Source organism: Trachemys scripta, chromosome 25 (assembly GCF_013100865.1).
Source record: "Trachemys scripta elegans isolate TJP31775 chromosome 25, CAS_Tse_1.0, whole genome shotgun sequence".
NCBI classification, from domain to species: domain Eukaryota; kingdom Metazoa; phylum Chordata; order Testudines; family Emydidae; genus Trachemys; species Trachemys scripta.
In genome coordinates this window covers 4347739-4372735 of record NC_048322.1, presented here as the reverse complement: position 1 = coordinate 4372735, position 24997 = coordinate 4347739, and the positions used below count along the sequence as shown (strand labels likewise).

At 48.3% G+C, this 24997-nt stretch overlaps 2 protein-coding genes across 2 annotated transcripts in view; both read left to right on the top strand.

Annotated features, from left to right (window-relative positions):
* Positions 1-24997, top strand: part of LOC117869997 (zinc finger protein 883-like) — a 929932-nt gene that overhangs the window by 800156 nt on the left and 104779 nt on the right. The gene's annotated exons all lie outside the window — the stretch shown is intronic.
* LOC117870006 (zinc finger protein 154-like) lies at positions 457-22431 on the top strand. Its single transcript, XM_034757153.1, has 8 exons — positions 457-570; positions 2066-2088; positions 3761-3873; positions 4175-4207; positions 11785-11867; positions 12520-12646; positions 15262-15483; positions 20960-22431. The coding sequence occupies exons 5-8, from the start codon at positions 11844-11846 to the stop codon at positions 22315-22317; spliced, it is 1731 nt and encodes a 576-aa protein (XP_034613044.1). The 5' UTR covers positions 457-570; positions 2066-2088; positions 3761-3873; positions 4175-4207; positions 11785-11843; the 3' UTR covers positions 22318-22431.

Sequence of the window (24997 nt, the reverse complement as noted above, 5' to 3'; positions counted from 1 at the left end):
AGAGGGTCAGTCTGTGTGAGCCCAGAGCCCCCGCCCACGGGCTGGCTACACGTCACAGCGACCGGGGATCCTTTCTAGCGCCTAGGGGGGATGGGGAGGAACTGTGGGCTGCAGAGATGGAGAGTTTGGCCCAGGGCAATCTGATGAGGTTTTGGGGGGAACAGTCTCCCCCTGTGAGTGATGTACAGCTCACCCCTGCCCTGATCCATCCTCCCTTCCTGGGGTAAATAAACTTCCCATCCCCCAGCGCAAGAGGTCCTGTGCTCTGGTAAATAACTCCCCCACCCGCCAGGAGGTGTATTTATGGTTCTCCCCCCGTACCGACCTGCCCTCTCCCTGTGATTTCAGAAACAGACAGCAGCCGAGAGGGGGAAGATCATCTGGGAGTTGCAGGAGCTGCGAGGGTTTCTGGAGGAGCAGGAGCAGCGGCTGCTGTCCCGGCTGGAAGAGCTCGAGAGAGCCATTGCCCAGAGAAGGGATGAGGGCGTCTGCAGCCTGTCCCGGGGGATTTCCCTGCTCAGCGAGAGGGGAGGAGACGAGGGGCAGCAGCCGCTGAGCCAGTCCCTGCAGGTCAGACTTGTTGCAATGATCGTACGCAGCGTTCCTATAGCACAGAGGTGGGCAAACTACGGCGGGCCGCGGGACCGTTCTGCCCGGCCCCTGAGCTCCTGGCCCGGGAGAGTAGCCCCAGCCACTGCCCCGCTGTTCCCTGGCCCCGCAGCCTCAGCTCGCCCCGCCTCCGGGGCAGTGCTCCGGGCAGTGGGGCTGTGAGCTCTGGGGCAGCGCAGCTGCAGAGCTCGGCCGGACCCGGTCTCTGTGCTGCGTGGTGGCAGCGGTGGCATGGCCCAGCTGTAGCACCGCCAGCCACCAGTGCTCTAGGCAGCGCGGATAGGGGGCATGGAGCAGGGGGGTTGGATAGAGGGCAGGGGAGTTCGGGGTGGTGGTCAAGGGGCGGGGGTGTGGATGGTGGTCAGGGGGGAAAAAGGGGGTTGAATGGGGGCAGGGGTCCCAGGGGGGACAGTCAGGAAGGAAGGGAGGTTGGATGGGGCGGCAGGAGGCAGTCAGGGGCAGGGGTTCTAGGGGCGGTCAGGGGACAGGGAGAAGGGGTGGTTGGATAGGGCAGGGTCCCGGGGGGGGGGGCCCGTCAGGAATGAGGGGAGGGGTTGGATGGGGTGGCGGGAGTCCGGGGGCAGTCAGGGGACAGGGAGCGGGGTGTGTGTGGATGGGGCAGGGGTCCCAGAGGAGCTGTCAGAAATGAGAGGAGGGGTTGGATGGGGTGGTGGGATTCCGGGGGCGGTCAGGGGACAGGGAGCGGGGCTGTGTGGATGGGGCAGAGGTCCCAGAGGGGCCGTCAGGGAACCGGGGGAGTTGGATGGGGCAGGAGTCCCGTGGGGCAGGAGGGCAGATAGGAGGTGGGGGCTGGGCCATGACCCCCTCCCCTAACCGGCCCTCCATACAATTTCCAAAACCCGACACAGCCCTCAGGCCAAAAAATTTGCCCGCCCCTCCTATAGCAGCTTCTCCGCCCCAGACTCCAAAGCATTTTCCAAAGGGGGGAGGGTCAGGGACTTTATCGCTATGATACAAAGGGGGGGCAGCGAGATGAGGGGCAGAGCCCCGCCCGAATCACACAGTGAGTCTGTGGCAGTGCCAGGGATGGGTTCTGGATGCTGCCAACCCCAAGACCTTCTCTCCTCTCCTGGAAATGTCTGTAAATCCCCTCCCCCATGCTGAGGACCCCGCTAACACCAGGTTAATGGGTTACTGGGGCCAGGGGGCTTGTGGGGCTCTCAGCCCTGGGGGGAGTTTGACTCTCAGGGCAGAGAAACAGTTTCTCCCTGTAAAGTGCCTGGGGAGACACTTTCCTCCTGTGGCCACCTCCCAGCAGGGGCCACTGTCCCGGCTGGGGGGGACGGGGGAGACGGCCGCTGCTGTCTGCACAAGAACCCGAGTGTCTGAAATTCCCCTAAATCCCAGAGGCTCCCTGGTGATACCCTGCAGAGCAGGAGGCTCCCGCAGCCTGGGACAAGTCCTCTAACAGCCTCGTCTTTCTCTCCCTCTCTAGGGTGCCGGGAGCTGTGGGGGCAGGTAAGTCCTGGGCTCTGTCTCACTCCCCTCGTGGTGTGTTAGGTCTGGTAACTGCACTGAATACGGAGCTTCCCCCAGCCCCTGCAGTGTGACGCCGGCTTAGAGCCTGTGAGTCTGTCTCCCCTAGCGGCTGCCTCAGCAGGGGGCGGACCCTGTTACTCTCGGGCAGCTGATACGGTCCCACCAGGGCTGTCAGACGTATGGGCCAGACCGGGCCTGTCTGACATATTTATGTAGCCACATCACTTATTCACGGTGTGCAGAATCTCAGCCTTCCATTTTTTTTTTTAAAGTAAGTTTCTAGCCTTCCTGGTTACAAAGAAACCCTCCCAAATAGACACGGAGACAGTGTTGCCTTCCTGAGTCTGCAGACAGCCTGAAACAGCAGCTCAGAGAAGCGTGAATGCCCTTGGCCTCTGTTAATCTCATTGGAGTGTCCGCATAGACGCTGACTTCCTTTATTCCCGGGAGGCAGGGGTGGTGCTTGATCCCAGAGTCTCCCCTTTGTGCCTGGGTGTCCTGCTGTGAATGGAGGTGTGGTGCAGAGTCTTAAATTGATGCCCTGGCTCCCTGACTCTATCAGAAAGTGGAATACGGCCCTGTCCTCCAAATGAGCTGGACACCCCAGGGTTACTGCTTCAGCGGAAGGGCTTAGGGGTCCACGTTCATTCCCTGCTGAAGATACGGCCTCTGTCTGTGTCCACACTGAGTATGTGGGACACACCCATTCTTTGGTCTGTGTCTCCTCCCTTTCCACGTAATCCCAGTGCTGGTGCCCCATGTTACTGGTATTTCCCAGTGTGGGAGGTGGCTGTGAACATAAGAATGGCCAGACTGGGTCAGACCAAACTGTCCATCTAGCCCAGTATCCTGTCTTCTGACAGTTGCCAATTCCAGATGCCCCAGAGGGAATGAACAGAACAGGGAATCATCAAGTGATCCATCCCCTGTCCCCCATTCCCAGCTTCTGGCAAACAGAGGCTAGGGACACCATCCCTGCCCATCCTGGCTAGTAGCCATTGATGGACCTATACACCATGAACTTATCTACTTCTTTTTTTTAACCCTGTTATAGTCTTGGCCTTCACAACATCCTTTGGCAAGGAGTTCCACAGGTTGTGTGAAGAAATATTTCCTTTTTTTTTTTTTTTAAACTTGCTGCCTATTCATTTCATTGGGTGACCCCTAGTTCTTGTGTTATGAGAAGGAGTAAATAACACTTCCTTATTTACTTTCTCCACGCCAGTCATGCTTTCACAGACCTCTGTGATATCCTCTCTTAGTCGTCTTTTCCAAGCTGAAAAGTCCCAGTCTGACATACCTCTCCTCATACGGAAGCTGTTCGAGACCCCTCATCATTTTTCTTGCGTTTTCCAATTCCAAGATATTTTTTATGAGATCAGGAGACCGCATCTGCACAGTCAGAACACACAGAACCGGAGCGTCCCGGAGAAAGCTCCTGAACCTCTCTCTGTTCCTTGCCCTCGAGTTTCCCCAGGTCCCATCTCTCTGGGCCCATGGCGAACACAGGGCTGAAGGCAGGTGACTCCCCGTAACAGAGACAATCTCAGGCTACAAAGCTCAGATCCAGGTTTCCTGGAGTTTGGGGGTTGCTGGGCTCAGGGTCTGGGGATCTGGGCCCATTTCTCACCCCTCCTCCTTTCCCCAGCAGGGAGGACGGGGTGTTTCAGAAGCCGGAGCCGGGGTTTGCAGAGCTGGAGAAGAGACTCAGCGATTTCGCTCTGCAAAGCGCCCACCTGCAGGAGGTGCTGCTGGGATTCAAAGGTGAGTTGGAGTCTGGGGGTGGCATCTCCTCTGGTTAGAGCGACCCTCACCCTGGGGAGGAGTCGGGGACTCTAGTGATATCACTGATCCTCGGCTCCATCTCACAGCCCAGCTCAGCAGGTCGCCCTTCCCCATGGGAGTAGCCCTGTGGGGCTGGCTGTGTCTGCAGCGGCTGCGTTATCGGCCTCTGATCTCTGTCACCATCTCGTAGTTAACAGCAGTTACATTAATAAGCAATGGGGATTTCTCCATGAATGCGAGGGCCTGAATTCTCACCTCTCCCGTCTTCTCCTTCCCCTAGAGACGCTGCAACTGGAGCTGGGGAGCAACACAGGTACGTGTCTGTCTCTGACGGGCCATGGGGAGATTTCAGACCAATAACCATGTTAGTGACGGGGAATCACGGCCTCCAGCCCCGATGTGCACCTGGAAATGGTGGAACAATGTGAAGCCGGGTGACCCCTGTGACTGATTCACTCCTGCTGTGAAGCTTGACGGGGATTCAGAGTGAATCCAGATCAGGGGTGAGAAATGCTGCACTGGATCCTTCATTATTTTGTAACCCTTTTGGGGGTTACCCTGTGTTCGCCAGTCCCAGCACGGAGTCCTTCCCCACCCCCTTTTCCTAAAGGGTTATGATTTGTTCTCTTTGGGTTAAGAGTGTCTGCTCTTGGTTCAGATTCACCTTTTCCCAGAAGCTCTTCCATAGTTTCTTTCTGTGTCTCACCAGCCTGGGGAAATTCCTCCTTCCTTCCGTCAGATGGGTCATCCCCATTCTCACAGACAGCCGTTCCTTCAGTGGGATCGGTATCCTCTCTTAAAGAAACACAGTTAATTTCCACAAACGTATAAGAATGGCCATACTGGGTCACACCAAAGGTCCATCTAGTCCAGTATCCTGTCTACCGACAGTGCCCAATGCCAGGTGCCCCAGAGGGAATGAACAGAACAGGGAATCACCAAGTAATCCATCCCCCGTCACCCATTCCCAGCTTCTGCCAAACAGACGCTAGAGACACCATCCCTACCCATCCTGGCTAATAGCCATTGATGGACCTGTCCTCCATGAACTTATCTAGTTCTTTTTTGAGCCCTGTTATAGTCTTGGCCTTCACAACATCTTCTGGCAAGGAGTTCCACAGGTTCACTGTGCGTTGTGTGAAAAAATACTTCCCTTTGTTTGTTTTAAACCTGCTGCCTATTAATTTCATTTGGTGACCCCTAGCCCTTGTGTTATGAGAAGGAGTAAATAACACTTCCTTATCTACTTTCTCCACCCCCGTCATGATTTTCTAGACCTCTATCATATCCCCCGTCTCTTTTCCAAGCTGAAAAGTCCCAGTCTTGTTAATCTCTCCTCATACAGAAGCCGCTCCATACCTCTAATAATTTGTGTTGCCATTTTCTGAACCTTTTCCAATTTCAATATATCTTTTTTGAGAGGTGGCGACCACATCTGCACGCAGTATTCAAGGTGTGGGCGTACCATGGATTTATACAGAGGCAATATGATATTTTCTGTCTTATTATCTATCCCTTTCTTAATGATCTCCAACTTTCTGTTTGCTTTTTTTGACTGCCACTGCACATTGAATGAATGTTTTCAGAGAACTATCCACAGTGACTCCAAGATCTCTTTCTTGAGTGGTAACAGCCAATTTAGACACTATCGTATATCTATAGTTGGGATTATGTTTTCCAATGTGCATTACTTTGCATTTACAAACACTGAATTTCATCTGCCGTTTTGTGGCCCAGTCACCCAGTTTTGTGTGATCTCTTTGTAGCTCTTCGCAGTCTGCCTGGGACTTAACTATCTTGAGTGGTTTTGTATCATCTGCAAATTTTGCCACCTCACTGTTTACCTGTTTTTCCAGATCATTTATGAATATATTGAATAAGATTGGGCCCAGTACAGACCCCTGGGGGGTACCACGATTTACTTCTCTCCATTTTGAAAAGTGACTATTTATTCCTATCCTTTGTTTCCTCTCTTTTAACCAGTTACTGATCCCTGAGAGGACCTTCCCTCTTATCCCATGACAGCTTACTTTGCATAAGAGCCTTTGGTGAGGGACCTTGTCAAAGGCTTTCTGAAAATCTACGTACACTATATCCACTGGATCCCCCTTGTCCACATACTTGTTGACCCCCCTCAAAGAATTCTAGTAGATTGGTGAGGCGTGATTTCCCTTTACAAAACCATGTTGACTCTTCCCCAACAAATTATGTTCATCTCTCTGTCTGACAATTCTGTGCTTTACTATAATTTTAACCAGTTTTCCTGGTACTGAAATCAGGGTTACCGGCCTGTAATTGCTGGGATCGCCTCTGGAGCCCTTTTTAAAAATTGTCATTCTCCATTTGGTACAGAAGCTGATTTAAATGATAGGTTACAGACTACAGTTAGTCGTTCTGCAATTTCACATTTGAGTTCCTTCAGAACTCTTGGGTGAATATCATCTGGTCCTGGTCACTTCTTATTGTTTAATTTGTTTGTTTCTCTAATGACACCTCCGTTTGGGACAGTTCCTCAGATCTGTCCCCTAAACAGAATATCTCAGGTTTGGGAATCTCCCTCACATCCCCAGCCGTGAAGACCGATGCAAAGAATTAATTTAGTTTCCCTGCAATGGCCTGATCGTCCTTGAGTGCTCCTTTAGCACCTCGATCGTCCAGTGGCCCCATTGGTTGTTTAGCAGGCTTCCCACTTCTGATGTACTTAAAAATCTTTTTGCTTTTACTTTTTGAGTCTTTGGCTAACTGTTCCTCAAATTCTCTTTTGGCCTTCCTAATTGTATTTTTATACTTCATTTGCCAGTGTTTATGCTCCTTTCTATTTTCTTCACTAGAATTTAACTTCCACTTTTTAAAGGCTGCCTTTTTGCCTCTCACTGCTTCTTTTATTTTGTTGTTTAGCCACGGTGGCACTTTTTTGGTTCTCTTACTATGCTTTTTTAATTTGGGGTATACATTTAAATTGAGCTTCCAGGGATTTCACTTCTGGTGCTGGACCTTTTAATTTCTGTTTAACTAACTTCCTCGTTTACTTCATTTGATTCTACGCTTTTGTCACATATAGTGCCACTCCCCCAACAGCACGACCTGTTCTGTCCTTCCGACCTGTTCTGTCTTTTGTACCCTGGTATTACTGTGTCCCATTGATTATCCTCATTCCACCAAATTTCTGTGATGCCTGTTATATCAATATCCTCATTTAATACGAGGCACTCTAGTTCACCCATCTTATTATTTAGACTTCTAGCATTGGTATATAAGCACTTTAAAAACTGGTCACTTTTTAGCTGTCTGCCATTACATGATGGAATTGAATGGGACTTTTTTTTCATTTGACTGTTTCTCATCAGATCCTACCTGTATTTGATCATCTTCCATCCTCTCCTCCTTACTAGGACATACAGAATCTCCACTAATAGGTCCTCCCCTAAGGGATGTCTCTGTCCGAACCACATCCTTCTCCGCTCCTGTCGGCTTTCCCCCAACCCTTAGTTTAAAAACTGCTCTACCACCTTTTTAATTTTAATATCAGGACCAGCATCCTAAAACACTGGGACCTGGATTGGGGTACCCTCCGTTACCCCCCTCTCTATCCCTGAGAGGTCAGTTGTGTGGTCAGTTACACCGTTCCCTCTCAAAACCTGAGGCACAGCTGAGTGCCTGGGTGCCCAGATGCTGAATCAGCCCTTCTGTCCTGGACATCCTCTCCCAAGTGACCAGTGTGGAGACATTCCTGTATTTCCACTGTTCCTTCCCTGGTTTCTTCCTCTGGACCCCCCTCTAGAGTGAGATCTGTCAGCTGCAAAACTCTGCCAGCTAGCAACGGGGACAGCTCCCTCACTGACAGCAGGCAATACACGCTCCTCCCTCCCTGAGGAGACGCTGCCTTCAGCTGCAGTGCAGGAGCTGGTCTCAACCACCTTCACACCTGGAAGCATGCGGCTTCCCCCGCTGCAGAGTAATCAAGGAGGCTTTCTCTCATTTCTTCAGTAGTTCCTGGGACTTTACCCTTTCCCTCTGGGGTCCCAGCACCATACTCCTTGTTGCAGGTAAACTGTCACGGAGCCCCCGGCCGATGCTCTGGCACCGCTCCCCACAAAGCCAGTCAGGACTTTGGGGAGCCTCCTCTCCCTCGGAGCAAACTGTCTTCAGGGCAAGCAGCTCACACGGCTTCACCTTCCTGGGTCTGACCTTGGAGCATTCAGCATCCCCTGCCCCACCGTGCGCTTCCCGCAGCGAGTCACCCGGGTTGGGTCTTGGGGAAGCCAGAGGGTCCTGCACCCCATCTCCGCAGTCAGACGTGACTCTTAGCCAGCCAGTAAAACAGAAGGTTTATTAGATGACAGGAACACGGTCTAAAACAGAGCTTGTAGGTACAAAGAACAGGACCCCTCAGCTGGGTCCATTCTGGGGCCCAGCGAGGCAGACACCCACGTCTGCATCTCACTTCCCGTCCCCAGCCAGCTCCCAACTGAAACTCCCTCCAGCCCCTCCTATCTGACCTTTGTCTCTTTCCCAGGCCAGGAGGTCACCTGACCTCTTTGTGCACCTTTAGCTATCCCCTTGCAAGGGGGAAAGGGCCCCAGCCATTTGTTGCCAGAATACAGAATGTCGGCCATTTATGCACACTGGAGACTTAAGAAATGCATAGAGGAAACTGAAGCACCCACACAGTATTCAGAGGAAACATTAAGAACAGTCCCACTTCATCACATAAACACCTTAACAGCCTGAGCTACATGATAAAAATCATTTCCAATTAACATGTCATTGGGGTTATCATCCACCACCTCCACTGTGGTTAAACTTTCTAACCCACTAGTTTCTATGTGCGTTTTTGCCAAAGGCACAAGAATCTCCTGCTAATAAAAGCTCTGCCATCTGTCTCGGCAGTATGTCACCTTGAATTATACTCCACTTGATCGCAGAGATTTCTGCCCCTGTATCTTCCCACCCAAGGTATTCCCTGCCATTAATCCTGCCAAAATGTACGTCATGTCTGGCTCTGCAGATCTAATCCCACAAAAACACTACAATCCGTCTCAATTGCATGAGAGGTTTCTGTGTCGATGACGGCAGAACTAACATGAGATACTGGTTGCCTAGTTCCTCCCAGCACAGAGCATTTATTCCTCGGGCGATCAGTGGAATTACAGCGATAGAACCTTTTGGGCTCTTCCGTTTTCACGGGGAATTTGGGATGAGGATTAGAGGAATGGTTTTGGGGAGGTGATTGCCTCCCAGCCACCCTCTTTCTTCCCCAGGAGTAAAACAGGAACCCTGCTTCCCACCAGGTTTAAACCCCTCTTTCTGTGGTTTATTCACAGTAGGTGCCTGGATCTGCTCAAAGGCACCAGCTGCTAGAGAAGCCATCTCTTCCACAGTCGTCACATTTTTATCCCATGAACGTTGCTGTACCTCATCTTTACATATATTTAAGGGCTGTTCTTGAGCAAACATTTCTTCAAAACGTTCCCCCCCCCTTTCCCAGTAAATCTTTCATTCTGTACACCTTTACCCCAATATAACACGAATTGGGATATAATGCGGTAAAGCAGTGCTCCGGGGGGGGCGGGCCTGCGCACTCCGATGGATCAAAGCAAGTTCAATATAATGCAGTTTCACCTATAACACGGTAAGATTTTTTGGTTCACGAGGACCACGTTATATCAAGGTAGAGGTGTATAAATGTTCACTCACACCAGCACCCCTCTTAAGATTTCTAAATTTCACTCTGTATGTATCAGGGGTAATTTGAAACCTTTACAAAACCATATTTTTTTTTTTAATTTAAATGTACAGGCGTCTAAAGCATCTTCAACTGGTATTTCATTGAATACATTTTCAGCTTTACCAGTTAGTTTTGCAATCGGTAGGAACTCTCTTGGCATCTGGGATTTCATGCACTGCACACGGCCTTTCAAATGTGGAAAGAGATTCAGTAGTATCACCTGCCTTGTTGGATGCAGGACGCAGGTGGTCCCAATTTGTGGATTTTTGCAGAGGTGAGAATCAGAGGGGTGTGTGTGGGGGGGTAGGGGGTGCTGGTTCTCCTTTTCTAGCAGTTCCAGTTGGTGTCTCGGCTTTCTCTTTCCTCTGCCTCCATCTGCTTCGGGGCTAAGGTTCCCTGATGTGCTTCTTCTTTCCCTTTTATCTCCAGTTCTTCCATTCTCAGCTGACGCTCATAGTCTCTCTCTTTTCCTGCCACCTACAGTCTGTGCAGCTCCAACTTTGCAATTGCTTCACTGCCTTCGCTCCTCTTTAAGCTTCCCTTTCGCAAAATAAGCAAACAGAAAATAACAAACTGGTAACCTTCTCTCAGCCACCACACTTCAAATCTCTACACCAGTGTCTGAAGTGGAAACTTCCCTCAGAACTACAAGTGGTGCATTTCATCCTGCTTGCTGCACCACTGTGATGGGATCCCCGGTGTACAACCTGGAACCGGAGTACTACAGTGACCCGTTAACTCTCCAGCCTGGGTTGTCTCTCTCAATGCTTTGCTAGTGACAAGCAGCAAAACCCCTGCTAGTTCTGTGATCACTCAGCATGTGAAGCCCCACACCCAGCTAGATTGCATGAACGCTCCCAGAGCCACTCAGGAATCACACAGAAAGGCACCGGCCAATTCCCCCCAGCCTTGCACCGCAGAGCTGTACTGTCTTGCCCTGGTCAGAAGCCTGACCCATGTACGTTTGTTACTCAATCTCCCCTTCCTCAATGTGGAGAGGGCAGGCAGCAGCCTTTATAAACCGAGTTGAGATTTCTGAAGCACTTCAAGCAAAATACGCCGTTTTAGGGAAAGTATCCAACAGATTTATTAACTACAGAAAGATTAATTTTAAATGGGAGGCATAAAAGGTCAGAGATAGAGTATCATCAGGGTGGGAAGGGACCTCAGGAGGTATCTAGTCCAACCTGCTGCTCAAAGCAGGACCAATCACCAGACAGATTTTTATCCCAGTTCCCTAAATGGCCACCCTCAAGGATTGAGCTCACAACCCTGGGTTTAGCAGGCTAATGCTCAAACCACTGAGCTATCCCTCCCCTGATAGTTACCAAAGAAAATAAAAGATAAGTGCGCAATCTAAATCTTAAACCTTATTCCACTAGGCAGCATTTCAGTCAAGCAATTTTTTCACCCCACTGGATGTTATGGTTCTTAATACAGAGACTTCTCCCTTAAGCCTGGGACCAGTCCCCTCAGATGAAGTTTTTTAATCTTCTCAGCGTTCTTGTTGCTTCCGGCCTAGGTGGGGGAGGAGAAAGGTCCAGTCATGATGACACTGTCCCTTATTTTATACCCTCAGTCCACGTGCCTGGAAAATACTAGCCCAGACATGTCCTGGTGGGCTTTGCTGAGTCACAGAGTTGAGGAATCCCTCTGGTGTGATCTTGAGCAACTGAGACATAGAGTGGAGCAGTCCCCATTGTGTGGTGCTTGTTGACTTGTAAATCCCTTGATGACCGCTCTCCTGCTGAGCTGATCAATAGTCACTGAACACCCACCTGGGCAGAGATTCCCCCCTTTGTAGCAGAGACGCTCAAACGTACGCCGTATTTCAGTAACAAAAGCTCATAACTTCCTACACACGAACAATATACCTATTTGGACAGCACCGTGGGTTTCAGGAGATCACGAGCTTTCAGAGGATAACTTACGTGGCCTGCTTTGTATGAAATATCACAGCCCTATCTGAATTGTGAGTCTGGGGTTTACAGGATATGACTTTGAGATACAGTGGGTTTAGTCCTGGTGGGAGGGGATGGGTCTGCATCGAGCTTTTTCCCATCATGAGAGTCGATGTCTATACAGAGAAAAAGCCAGTGAGAATGTGAAATGCCTTCAAGTCTGATCTGAATTCCCCCCAGTAACCCTTCTCCCTCTGACAGGCTGCAGAATAACATCTGAGGGTCCCTCCAGACTCTCCCAGCCTGCCCGGGGAAGGGAAATGGATGCGGTAGAGCTGGCTCAGGTAGGGATGCTGAGGACATGATGGGGGGGTTCCCGCAGGAGCCAGAGGGACAGGGAATACATGGGAAGTGGGAGTTTGATCTAAGAGTGGGAGGGTGCAGGCCGTGCACAAGGTTGAGAAAGGTGGGGGGACAAGGTGTGATGGACCTGCTAGGACTTGGTAAATCTGGAGCCGGGGTTCTAGGAATAGGCCCATGGGGGTTGGGTGTGGAAATCCCTCTATTTGTGGAAGAGGAACAACCCCGGCTGGGCTGGGAAAACTTCCCAGACTCTCAGTGCTGGAGGGTGAACCCACTAACCAGAGGTTGTTATGACCTATGGAGGTGACACGCAGCAGAGGGGCTTAGGGAAGATGCCCCCATCCCCTGACATCCAGCTGCTGAGAATGGGGAGGGGGTTGGGATTCCTACAAGGAGGGGCTTTATCTCCAGTTCAGACTGACTAGTCAGTGTGTGATGAAAGGGAAGACCCTTCCCCCGCTATCTGCTGGAAGGACGAGGGGCTCTCTCTATCGCCCCTCACCCTGACGCTTCCTGGGTGCTCTGAGCAGGTGGTGGGTGGTGCTCTGTTGACTGTGCGTCCATTTGATTGGCCCTGCTACTCCATGAAGAGTGGGGCAGCAGGTACTGAGTGGGGGCTTCTTTCTCTTTCAGGGGTCGGTGACCTTCGAGGAGGTGGCTGTGTATTTCACCAGGGAAGAATGGGCTCTGCTGGACCCCGCTCAGAGAGCCCTCTACAGAGCCGTCATGCAGGAGAACTACGAGAATGTGACCTCACTGGGTAAGGATTCCCATCCCCTCGGTTCTTAGAAGAGGAAATAAAAAGCTAAGGTTCATGTCACACCCACAATGCCATCTCTGCTCTGCCCTGTTTCAGCAACACCCCAACATGCCAGTGAAAAACACACCCGCACTCTGTTCTCCCCTGCTACACAACGCTCTGGGAACTGGGCCCAGGGGCAGTACAGCACAAACTCTAACCCTTTCTCTTGGCTAAGGTAACACTTGGATTTAGGTCCAGCCTAACGAAGAGGCACTTCCGACTCCTGGCCGGCCCTCAGATGGAGCCTATGCCACACGAACCATCACAGACTTGCAAAATATCACCCCCTCTTCGCCCCTGAGGGTTAAGAATGGCCACACTGGGTCAGACCAAAGGTTCGTCAAGTCCAGTATCCTGCATTCCATCACTGGTCAATGCCAGGTGCTCCAGAGGGAATGAACAGAAGAGGTCGTAGTCAAGTGATCCATCCCCTGTCGCCCATTCCTAGCCTCTGGCAAATGATTCCTCTGGCGTCACTGCCTTCTATTACCCTTCTCTAAACCCTGGAGACGGCTACCATGTGTGCCGCCGGAGTGCCGACAACGCTCATGGCAAGAACACACCCTTGTGCACGTTGATTGCCCACTAATCCCGCAACCCTTTCTTATGGACCACCACCTTGTCATGGTGGGGAGCCTTGCGTGGGCTTAAAGACCCTCAGAACTACATCGTTCTGAGTTTTCCTACTCCTGGTTGGGTCCCCCTTGGCAAGCAGGTCTGAGGCGAGGCACCTGACTTACCGTGGTCCAAACTTCACTAAGACCCCAACGGTGGCTTGGGCACATATAGAAGATCTTCTAGTACTGTGCAGCTGTGAAGGAGGATGAGGGCTGCAGCAGGAGTGAGGCCGCTGGTGGGCTTGGATCTCCTTGCGAAGGGTCAGGGTTTTCCTCCCGTCAAGTCTCGTGCGGTTACCGCCTGCGGACTGGTTTCCCCACGTTAAACTATTTCACGCGCAGGCCTCTGCCCAAGGCCTCGCACCTGTGGTCATGTGTGTGAGTGGCAGAGAAGACAGGCGCCGTGATCTCTGGGAGGCTTTTGTCTCAAATCTGCATGCCACGTGATGGCCGTCTTGCGCTTGGATGAGCCAGAAGTGCATTTCGGCAGCAGCGGCTGTGATGGGGCAGGCCTCTTTTAGGATCTCTTCTGCTCTCCCCAAACAGGCAGCGTTGGCTCCAAGTTTTTTGCTGCCCCAAGCAAAAAAATTTCCCCACACCACCTCCTCCGGTCCCACCCCAACTCCGCCCCTTCCCTGCCCCATTCCAACCCGTTCCCCAAATCCCCGACCCCACCTCCTCCCCCAGGCGCGCCGCAGCCTGGGAGGGAGGGGGAGAAGCAGAGCAGCGATGCGCTTGGGGGAAGAGGTGGAGGTGAGCTGGGGGGGGAGCAGTTCCTCTGCCCCCTCCCCCAGGGTTACTTCCTGCGGCCCTCCCCGCGCCCCCCACCGCCACAGCTCACCTCTGCTGAGGGCCAGCTCCCAGCTTTTTGCGCACCAAGCAAAAAATTAAAATAAAAAGTTGCCGGAGTGCTGCCCCTTGGAAAGCACCGCCCCAAGCACATGCTTGGAGCACTGGTGCCTAGAGCCGGCCCTGTAAACGGGGAGGGGGCCAGAAAAGATGCCCCAAACATCGGCGGTCTCACACTCTTCCAACTGGAGGGCAACATCCAGTGGGATCACTCAACTCCGTGGCCGAAACAAGAGATACAAGACAACGAATGAATGAAACTCTAGTAAAAAACAGAATGATCAAACACAGAGACGAATATGATTTATTGGGAAGAGTCAACATGGCTTTTGTAAAGGGAAATCACGCCTCACCAATCTACTAGAATTCTTTGAGAGGGTCAAACAAACGTGGACAAGGGTGATCCAGTGGATACAGTGTACTTAGATTTTCGGAAAGCCTTTGACAAGGTCCCTCACCAAAGGCTCTTAAGCAAAGTAAGTTGTCACGGGATAAGAGGGAAGGTCCTCTCAGGGATCGGTAAATGGTTAAAAGAGAGGAAACAAAGGGTAGGAATAAATAGCCACTTTTCAAAATGGAGAGAGGTAAACCATGGTGCCCCCCAGGGATCTGTACTGGGCCCAATCCTATTCAACATATTCATAAATTATCTGGAAAAACAGGTAAACAGTGAGGTGGCAAAGTTTGCAGATGATACAAAACTACTCAAGATAGTTAAGTCCCAGGCAGACTGCGAAGAGCTACAAAGAGACCACACAAAACTGGGTGACTGGGCAACAAAATGGCAGATGAAATTCATTGTTGGTAAATGCAAAGTAATGCACATTGGAAAACCGAATCCCAATTTTACATATAAAATGACGGGGTCTAAATTAGCGGTTATCGCTCAAGAAAGAGATCTTGGAGTCACTGTGGATAGTTCTCTGAAAACATCCACTCAGTGTGCAACGGCCGTCGAAAAAACCTTTAAGCACAACGTCCTACACATTCAAACATCTGTGGAGTTAGCCTCAGCATATTGCTACTTCAAAATAGGCTGGGGTTAATACAATAAAAAAAATTGTGAGAAATCTCCTTGAACCCACCTGATGTCCTTTCCCCATGCAGAGTTTCCAGTTTTCACACCTGAAGTGATCTCCTATCTGGAAGAAGACAAAGAGCCGTGGGTCCCAGATCTCCATGATTCAGAGGAAAGAGAGATCCTGAGAGGTACCTGCACAAGGGAGGAATCATTCAATCAATTAAAAACCTGTCCATGTCTGAAGGACACAGCTGAGGTTCCCGACAGAGACCTTGTGAGTTCTCCGAGTTCAGGATTGTCCCCAGCAGGTTTGTATCCTCAGGGCAGAAGTTGCTCGTGAGTGACAGCTGGCAGTAACTCCCTCCTTCACCTCCCTTCCCCCTGAGTGCTTGGACGGGATTTACAGGCAGAATTGATCTCCTTACCTCTGCAGGACAGAATTTGGGGAAATTCAGTCCCTGATTTATGTCCATCTCTCCAGCACTTCTTTGGTTGACCAGGATGGTGATAGTGACCATGAAATGCTCAGGGAGATTAGAGAGTCTATAAAAATAAACTCAATAATGGGGCATTTTCACTATCCCCATGTTGACTGGGTCCATGTCACCTCAGGACGGGATGCAGAGAGAAAGTTTCTTGACACCATAAATGACTGTTTCTTGGAGCAGCTGGTCCTGGAACCCACCAGAGGAGAGGCCATTTTTGATTTAGTCCTAAGTGGAGCACAGGATCTGGTCCAAGAGGTGAATGTAGCTGGACCACTTGGTAATAGCGCCTATAATATAATTACATTTAACATCCCCGCGGAAGGGGGAAAACACCAAAAAAACCCACCATAGTAGCATTTAATTTCAGAAAGGGGATCGACACCCAAATGAGGACGTTAGTTAAACAGAAATTAAAAGGAACAATCTCAAAAGTGAAATCCCTGCAAGCTGCATGGAAACTTTTTTTAAAATAAACAAACCGTAATAGAGGCTCAAATTAAATGTATATCCTAAATTAAAAAACATAGAGGACCAAAATGTGCCACCGGGGCTAAACCCCAAAGTAAAAGAAGTGGTTAGAGGTATCACGGAGTCCCCAGGCGGTGCTCTGGAACTGCTCCCCACAAAGCCAGTCAGGACTTTGGGGAGCCTCCTCTCCCTCGGAGCAGACTGTCTTCAGGGCAAGAAGCTCACACGGCTTCACCTCCTGGGTCTCTCCTGGGAGCATTCAGCATATGCCCCTCTGTGTGCTTCCCACAGCGAGTCCACCCAGACAGGGTCCTGGGGAAGCCAGAGGTCCTGCACGCACCCCCACTCTGCAGTCAGACATGACCCTCAGCCAGCCAGTAAAACAGAGGTTTATTAGATGACAGGAACACGGTCTAAAACAGAGCTTGTAGGTACAGCGGCGAATGGAACCCCTCGGCCGGGTCCATTCTGGGGTTCAGAGAGCCAGACACCCATGTCTGCCCTCACTCCTCGTCCACAGCTAGCTCCAACTCTGAAGCCCCCTCCAGCCCCTCCTTCTCTGGGCTTTGTCTCTTTCCTGGGCCAGGAGGTCACCTGATCTCTTTGTTCACCTTTAGCTATTCCCTTGCAGGGGGGGAAGGGGCCCCGGCCATTTGTTGCCAGGGAGACAGAGTGCCAGTGATTTATGCACACTGGCCTTTCCTCACCACCTAGGGACTTAAGAAATGCATAGCGGAAACTGAGGCACCCACACAGTATTCAGAGGAAACATTAAGAACAGTCCCACTTTGTCACAAGAGGTAAAAAGGCATCCTTTAAAAATTGGAAGTTAAATCCTACTGAGGAAAAGAGAAAGGAACATAAACAGTAGAAAGCCTATTACAAAAGTACAATCAGGCAAGTCAAAAAAGATTTTGAAGAGGAACTTGCCAAAGACTCAAAAAGTAACCGGAACAAAATTTGTAAGTAGCACGAAGCTTGCTAAACAAACAGTCGGGCCACTGGACGATCAAATTGCTATAGCAGCATTCAAGGCCGTTAGAAACTAAATTAATTCTTTGCATCAGTCCTCGCAGCAGAGGATGTGAGGGAGATTCCCAAACCGGAGCCATTCTTTTTAGGTGACAAATGTGAGGAACTGTCCCAGATTTGAGGTATCATTAGAAGAGATTTTGGAACGAACTGACAAATTAACCAGTAATAAATCACCAGGACCAGGTGGTATTCACCCAAGAGTTCTGAAGGAACTCAAATGTGGAATTGCAAAACTACTAACTGTAGTCTGTAGCCTATCATTTACATTAGCTTCTGTACCAGATGACTGGAGGATAACTAATGCGACGTCAACATTTATAAAAGGCTCCAGAAGCAATCTTGGCATTTACAAGTCTGTAAGCCTAACTTCAGTACAAGGCAAATTGTTTGAAAGTCTACTAAAGAACAGAATTGTCAGACACATGGATGAACACAATTTGTTGGCAAAGAGTCAACATGGCTTTTGTAAAGGGAAATCACGCCTCACCAATCTATTAGATTTATTTGACGGGGTCAAGCAGTCTGTGGACAAGGGTGAGCCAGTGGATCCAGTGTACTTAAATTTTCAGAAAGCCTTTGACAAGGTCCCTCACCAAAGGCTCTTACGCAAAGTAAGCTGTCATGGAATAAGAGGGAAGATCGGCAACTGGTTAAAAGATAGGAAACAAACTGTTCCCATTGGTGAATATGGGGGTTCCTGGGTGCTGCTTGGAGGTAAAAAGTGTCACATTGAGATATAAAGTTATATGTAGAACAAGATCTCTGGATTAACTTTTTTTTTTTTTTTTTTTAAATCTAAAATTTGGGATCTATGAGGAAAACTCAGAGCCAGAATGGTTATTGCATCAGACATCCTAAGGCCTGGGCTACACTAGTGGCGGGGTTCGAACTAAGATATGCAACTTCAGCTACGCTATTCGCGTAGCTGAAGTCGAAGTATCTTAGTTCAACTTACCTGGCCGTCCTCACAGCGGCGAGTCGACTGCCGCGGCTCCCCCGTCGACGCCGCTTACTTCTCCTGCCGAGGTGGAGTACGGGCGTTGATTAGCTGGATCGATTTATCGCGTCCAGACAAGACGTGATTAATCGATCCCCGATGCATCAAACGCTACCCGCCGATCCAGCGGGTGGTATAGACGTACCCTTAGAAAAGGATAGAAAGAGGGAAAACATGTTTTACGTGCCACCCACGTCACTCTAAAATATTCTAGAAGCTGAGGGATCTGGTCTAGAATTTGATGAACAAAACACAAGTTAAAATGTATTAAACTATGGAGGTACATGACTAGACAGCTCAGATGATTAGCAATGGCATAAAGCAGTGATTCTCAAACTTTTGTAGTGGTGACCCCTTTCACACAGCAAGCCTCTGAGTGCGACCCCCCCCCTTATAAATTAAAAACACTTTTTAATATATTTAACACCATTATAAATGCTGGAGGCAAAGCGGGGTTTGTGGTGAAGGCTGACAGCTTGCAACCCCCCCACATAATAACCTCACGACCCCCTTAGGGGTCCCAACCCCCAGTTTGAGAATCCTTGGCGTAAAGACACTTTACCTTTAGGTCACCAACTTGTAGGCATGGCAGAATTTTATTTTTATTAGGGCTGTCAAGCGATTAAAAAAATTAATCACAATTAATCACGCTGTTAAACAATAATGGAATACCATTTCTTTAAATATTTGTGGATGTTGTCTACTTTTTCAAATATATTGATTTCAATTACGACACAGAATACAAAGTGTACAGTGCTCGCTTTATATTTATTTTTGATTACAAATATTTGCACTGCAAAAAACAAAAGAAATGGTATTTTTCAATTCACCTCATACAAGTACTGTAGTGCAATCTCTTTATCATGAAAGTTGAACTTAAAAATGTAGAATTATGTACAAAAAATAACTGCATTGAAAAATAAAACGATGTAAAACTTTAAAGCCCACAAGTCCACTCAGTCCTACTTCAGCCAATCGCTCAGACAAACGAACTTGATTACAATTTGCAGGAGATAATGCTGCCCTCTTCTTGTTTACAATGTCACCTGAAAGTGAGAATCGGCATTTGCATGGCAGTGTTGTAGCTGGCATTGCAAGGTATTTACATGCCAGATGCACTAAAGATTCACATGTCCTTTCATGCTTCAACCACCATTCCCGAGGACATGCGTACATGGCTGATGATGGGTTCTGCTCGATAACAATCCAAAGCAGTGCAGACTGATGCATGTTCATTTTCATCATCTGAGTCAGATGCCACCAGCAGAAGGTTGATTTTCTTTTTTGGTGGTTCGGGTTCTGTAGTTTCCGCATCTGAGTGTTGCTCTTTGAAGACTTCTGAAAGCATGCTCCACACCTTGTTCCTCTCAGATTCTGGAAGGCACTTCAGATTCTTAAATCTTGGGTCAAGTGCTGTAGCTATTTTTAGAAATCTCACATTGGTAAATTCTTTGCGTTTTGTCAATTCTGCTGTGAAAGTGTTCTTAAAACGAACATGTGCTGGGTCATCATCCGACTGCTATAACATGAAATATATGGCAGAATGCGGGTAAAACAGAGCTGAAGACCTCTATTTCTCCCCCAAGGAGTTCAGTCACAAATTTAATTAACCCATTATTTTTTAACGAGCGTCATTAGCATGTCCTCTGGAATGGTGGCTGAAGTATGAAGGGGCATACAAATGTTTAGCATATCGGGCACATAAATACCTTGCAACGCTGGCTACAAAAGTGCCCTGCGAATGCCTGTTCTGACGTTCAGGTGACATTGTAAATAAGAAGCAGGCAGCAGCATCTCCTGTAAATGTAAACAAGCTTGTTTGTCTTAGCGATTGGCTGAACAAGAAGTCGGACTGAGTGGACTTGTAGGCTCTAAAGTTTTACATTGTTTTGTTTTGGAGTGCAGTGATGTAATGAACAAAAAAATCTACATTTGTAAGTTCCACTTTCATGATAAAGAGATTGCACTACAGTACTTGTATGAGGTGAATTGAAAAATACCATTTCTTTTATCATTTTTTACAGTGCAAATATTTATAATAAAAATAATATAAAGTGAGCTCTGTACACCTTGTATTCTGTGTTGTCCTAGAAATCAAAATATTTGAAAATGTTGTGAAAACATCCAAAAATATTTAATAAATTTCAGTTGGTATTCTAATGTTTAACAGTGCGGTTAATCACAAGTAATATTTTTGAGTTAATCGTGTCAGTTAACTGCAATTGACAGCCCTAATTATTATTTTTATTTTTTCATAATTTCGAATTATTTAAGCTTTTTTTCCTCAATTTTTATGGTTTTAAGTTTCCAGAATTGTGCAAAATTAAAGGTTTTAGACTTTTTTTTTTCAATTTTTATCAATTTACGTTTTCAGTTGCAGAAAATTATGCGGGGACGTCAGACAACAATTCAAAACGTTAAAGCTTTATAACTGATCAAACAAACTGTCACCATCACATGTCAAAATATATACAGTCAGTATCCTTAAACAAAATTCTGCGTTCTCCAACAGCGTTTTTCTTATTTTTCCTAGTTGAAATTTTGATTGTTGATGGAAATATTTTTGGTTGGGTTGTGTGTTTGCAGCGAAATTGATATTTATTGATAAAAATCTAATCCTGCCAATCTGAATCCACAGAAGTATGTTCTTAATTTAAAGCACGTGAGTGCTCTCATTGAAACCCTAGGGATTAAGGATTGCCAGAACATGTGGAGCCTTTGACATTACCTTTCCCACCGCAGCTAATTTGCATCATGGTTTGGTCTCCCCTTTTCCACTCCTGTTTCTGCCAACAGGTGATGGGATGCTGAGTGAGAAGAAGGAGCACCAACCTCAGCAGGAAGATGCTGAGCAAGACGAACCACACGGGGCATTATTGCAAATATCTGAGGAGGATGTGTCCAGGAGTGGTGAGCAGAGAGAAGGTTGTCAGAGTCAACACAGGCCAGAGAGGAAGCAGGGAAACAAGCCAAGGGAGAAATTGAATAAATCCATTAATAGTTGGGGACCTCACAAATACGTCAAGGAAACCACAACCCAGCAGAAAATCCAGGCAGGAGCGAGAAACAACACGTGCTCTGATTGTGGGAAAAATTTCAGTAGTCGCTCAGTTCTTCTTAAACATCAGAGGATCCACACAGGGGAAAGACCCTATGAATGCCGTGAGTGTGGGAAAAACTTCACTCAGAGCTCATCCCTTATTAAACATCGGAGAATACACACGGGAGAGAGACCCTATGCGTGCTGTGAGTGTGGGAAAGCCTTCACTCAGAGATCATCCCTCATTACACATCAGAGGATCCACACAGGGGCGCAATCCTATGCATGCTCTGAATGTGGAGAAAGCTTCACTCGGCGCTCAAACCTGATTGTACATCAGCGAATTCACACAGGAGAAAGACCCTACCAATGCTGTGAGTGTGCGAAAAACTTCACCAACAGCTCCTCGCTTATGAAACATCAGAGAATCCATACGGGAGCCAGACCTTATGAATGCCACGAGTGCGGGAAAACCTTCACCCGCAGCTCACACCTCATTGCACATCAGAGAACCCACACGGGAGAGAGACCCTATGAATGCTGCGAGTGCGGGAAAACCTTCACTGATAGCTCAGACCTTATTAAGCATCAGAGAATCCACACGGGAGAGAGACCTTATGAATGCAGTGAGTGCGGGAAAAGCTTCATGGACAGCTCAGACCTTACTAAGCATCAGAGAATCCACACGGGAGAGAGACCTTATGAATGCAGTGAGTGCGGGAAAAGTTTCACTCACAGCTCAGCCCTTATGACACATCAGAGAATCCATACAGGAGAAAGACCCCACGAATGCTGCGAGTGCGGGAAAAGCTTCACTCAGAGCTCGGACCTAATTAAACATCAGAGAATCCACACCGGCGAGCGGCCCTATAGATGCGGTGAATGCGGGAAAAGCTTCACTTGGCGCTCGAGCCTAATTACACATCAGAGATTCCACACAGAAGAGAGACCCTATGGGTGCCGTGAGTGCGGGAAAAAATTCTTTGTCAGCTCAGCGCTTCGGGAACATCAGAGGATCCACATTGGAGCCAGACCTTATCAATGCGGTGAGTGCGGGAAAAACTTCACTCGCAGCTCGAACCTTATTAGACATCAGAGGCTCCACTCAGCTTAGAGACACTCTAGATGCTCTGAGTGTGGGAAAAGTTTCTATCAGAACTCAGCCCTTACTTATCCCCAGAGAATTTGCAAGGGAAACAAACACAATAAAAACCTTATTTAAGGCTGACCATTTTTATTTATTTTTTTTCCTAATTCCCTCTTAAAGACTTTTTGAACTACATTTGAAACCCAGGTGTAGAGCCAATACTCATAACTTCAAATACAAAAATGATACATGCAGGCCAAGAGCATAATCATATTCAGCAAATCATAACCTTTCCATAGAACTCTTACATGCCCCATTGGACAAGATTGGTTGCAAAGATATAACAGTGGTTGCAACAATGATCTATATGGTCATTGTTTAATCAGATAACGTCACAGCCACGTGTAAAAGGATAATCCGGCAGGCCAAAAAAGAATTTGAAGAGCAACTAGCCAAAGACTCAAAAAGTAACAACAACAAAATTTTTAAGCACACCAGAAGCAGGACGCTTGCTAAACAGACAGGGGGGCCACTGGCTGATCGAGGTGGTATAGCAGCACTCGATGATAAGGCCATTGTGGAGAAACTAATTTACTGTATATACTCGTTCATAAGCCAAATATTTTTGGTAAAAAAGTGACGCATCAAAGAGCGGGGGTCGGCTTATCAATGGGTCTACACCAAAATTTGAGGATTTTAAACTCTATGGAATCATTGAATTGAATATCTAATACATTATCATTTTGTTTACCTGGAGCGTCTGCAGGCATGGAGCCCCTCAGCTCCCTGTGACCGNAGACGTGCTCCCAAGACTCATAGAACATGGGAGATCCCAGAAAGGAGCGCCAGATTCACTCCAAAGAAGGGCCAGCTACAAAAGAGAAAATCGGGCAACTAACCGAGGGGACCCGAGAGACCACGTGATGCAAATACCATATATACTCGTTCATTAGCTCATTCATTTATAATCCGACCCCCCAAGATGGTTAGCTAAAAACAGCAAAAACTGTATGACTCTTTCATAAGCCGACCCTATATTTCAGGGGATGGCAAACTTTGTCTCCCGGCCGTCAGGGTAAGCCGCTGGCGGGTCGGGACATTTTGTTAACTTGGAGCGTCTGCAGGCATGGAGCCCCTCAGCTCCCTGTGACCGCGGACTTCCCGCAGCTCCCATTGGCTGGGAACGGCGAACCGCGGCCACAGGGAGCTGAGGGGCTCCATGCCTGCAGACGCTCCAAGTTAACAAAATGTCCCGACCCGCCAGCGGCTTACCCTGACGGCCGGGAGACAAAGTTTGCCATCCCCTGAAATATAGGGTCGGCTTATGAAAGAGTCATACAGTTTTTGCTGTTTTTAGCTAACCATCTTGGGGGGTCGGATTATAAATGAATGAGCTAATGAACGAGTATATATGGTATTTGCATCACGTGGTCTCTCGGGTCCCCTCGGTTAGTTGCCCGATTTTCTCTTTTGTAGCTGGCCCTTCTTTGGAGTGAATCTGGCGCTCCTTTCTGGGATCTCCCATGTTCTATGAGTCTTGGGAGCACGTCTCCCTCCTACCAGGAATGTCCATGAGCTCCAGGGGACATGGGTGACCTAAACTAGCTCTATTGAGATCAAATTACCTGGGCCACGTCACCACTCGGATTTTTCATGGCTAGCTTGATGTAAAACAACAACTGTTCTTGCGGTAAAGACATAGTTCATGTATAAAGAGTCGCTGGGGATGTCCCTCATTTCCCATCATCCCAGCAGTGTTTCCTTCTGTCTGAGCTGTGTAGAGTTTATCTTCTTCCCAGTCTATCCCTCCACCTCCCGTTGTTCCCCAAGACACCATGTTCTGAGCTCTCCGTGCTTGGGAACCATGGGTCGATTTCTTTGATCCTAAATCAGTCTCGTTAGGTTTGGAGGTGAAAGAGTCCCAGACCTGGAAGGAGAATGTTTAATGGATCATTCTTAGTTTAAACCCCATTTTTGGTCTATTGGCAAAGCCACTTCCTGTCTTTTTCCTTCTGACTTGGGATTGTTTTTGGATGGGAAAACTGGCTGTTTTTTCGCATTATGCTGATGTTAAAACTTTCCTAAGTCACATGACTCAGTATTTGTGAGACAACATGGAGTGAAGCAGGTTTCGAAGGATGAGAGGAGAAGATGATGGGAGAATCTGTTGTCCTGATTCTGAGTCATCAGGTGTATCCTGCTGTGGAATTTAACTTTCTGTGACATCAAAATTGTCTTATGGTTCTGTGAGAGGTGGGTTTCTTTCTCTCTCTCCTGAAGGTGATTGGTTACACAAATGGATATTGGTTTTGTTTGATTGAATGTGACAGATTTACTGGGACTTTGAGCAAAATGACCACTTGTTAAAATAGTCTCTCTTTATTTTCAATTATTATTATTATTATTTATTATTTTTGCTTTGCCGATTATCCCATCTTGCCATGATGACGTGGAGAAAATTCAGGTGCAGTTCAGTCAACCCAAGGTAGGGTGACCAGATGTCCCGATATTTAACCCTTTGCATCCTGATCAATGTACGATCGGGACGCCATTTGTCCCGATATTCCGGTAAGGAAGCGAGCGGGAGGGAGGCACTGACCCCGTGGGTGCTCCTGGGCTGGAGCACCCACAGGGAAAAATTGCTGCCAAGCTCCTCCCTCCTCACCTCCTTCTCCCCCCCTCCTCCCAGTGCACTGCGTCCCCACTT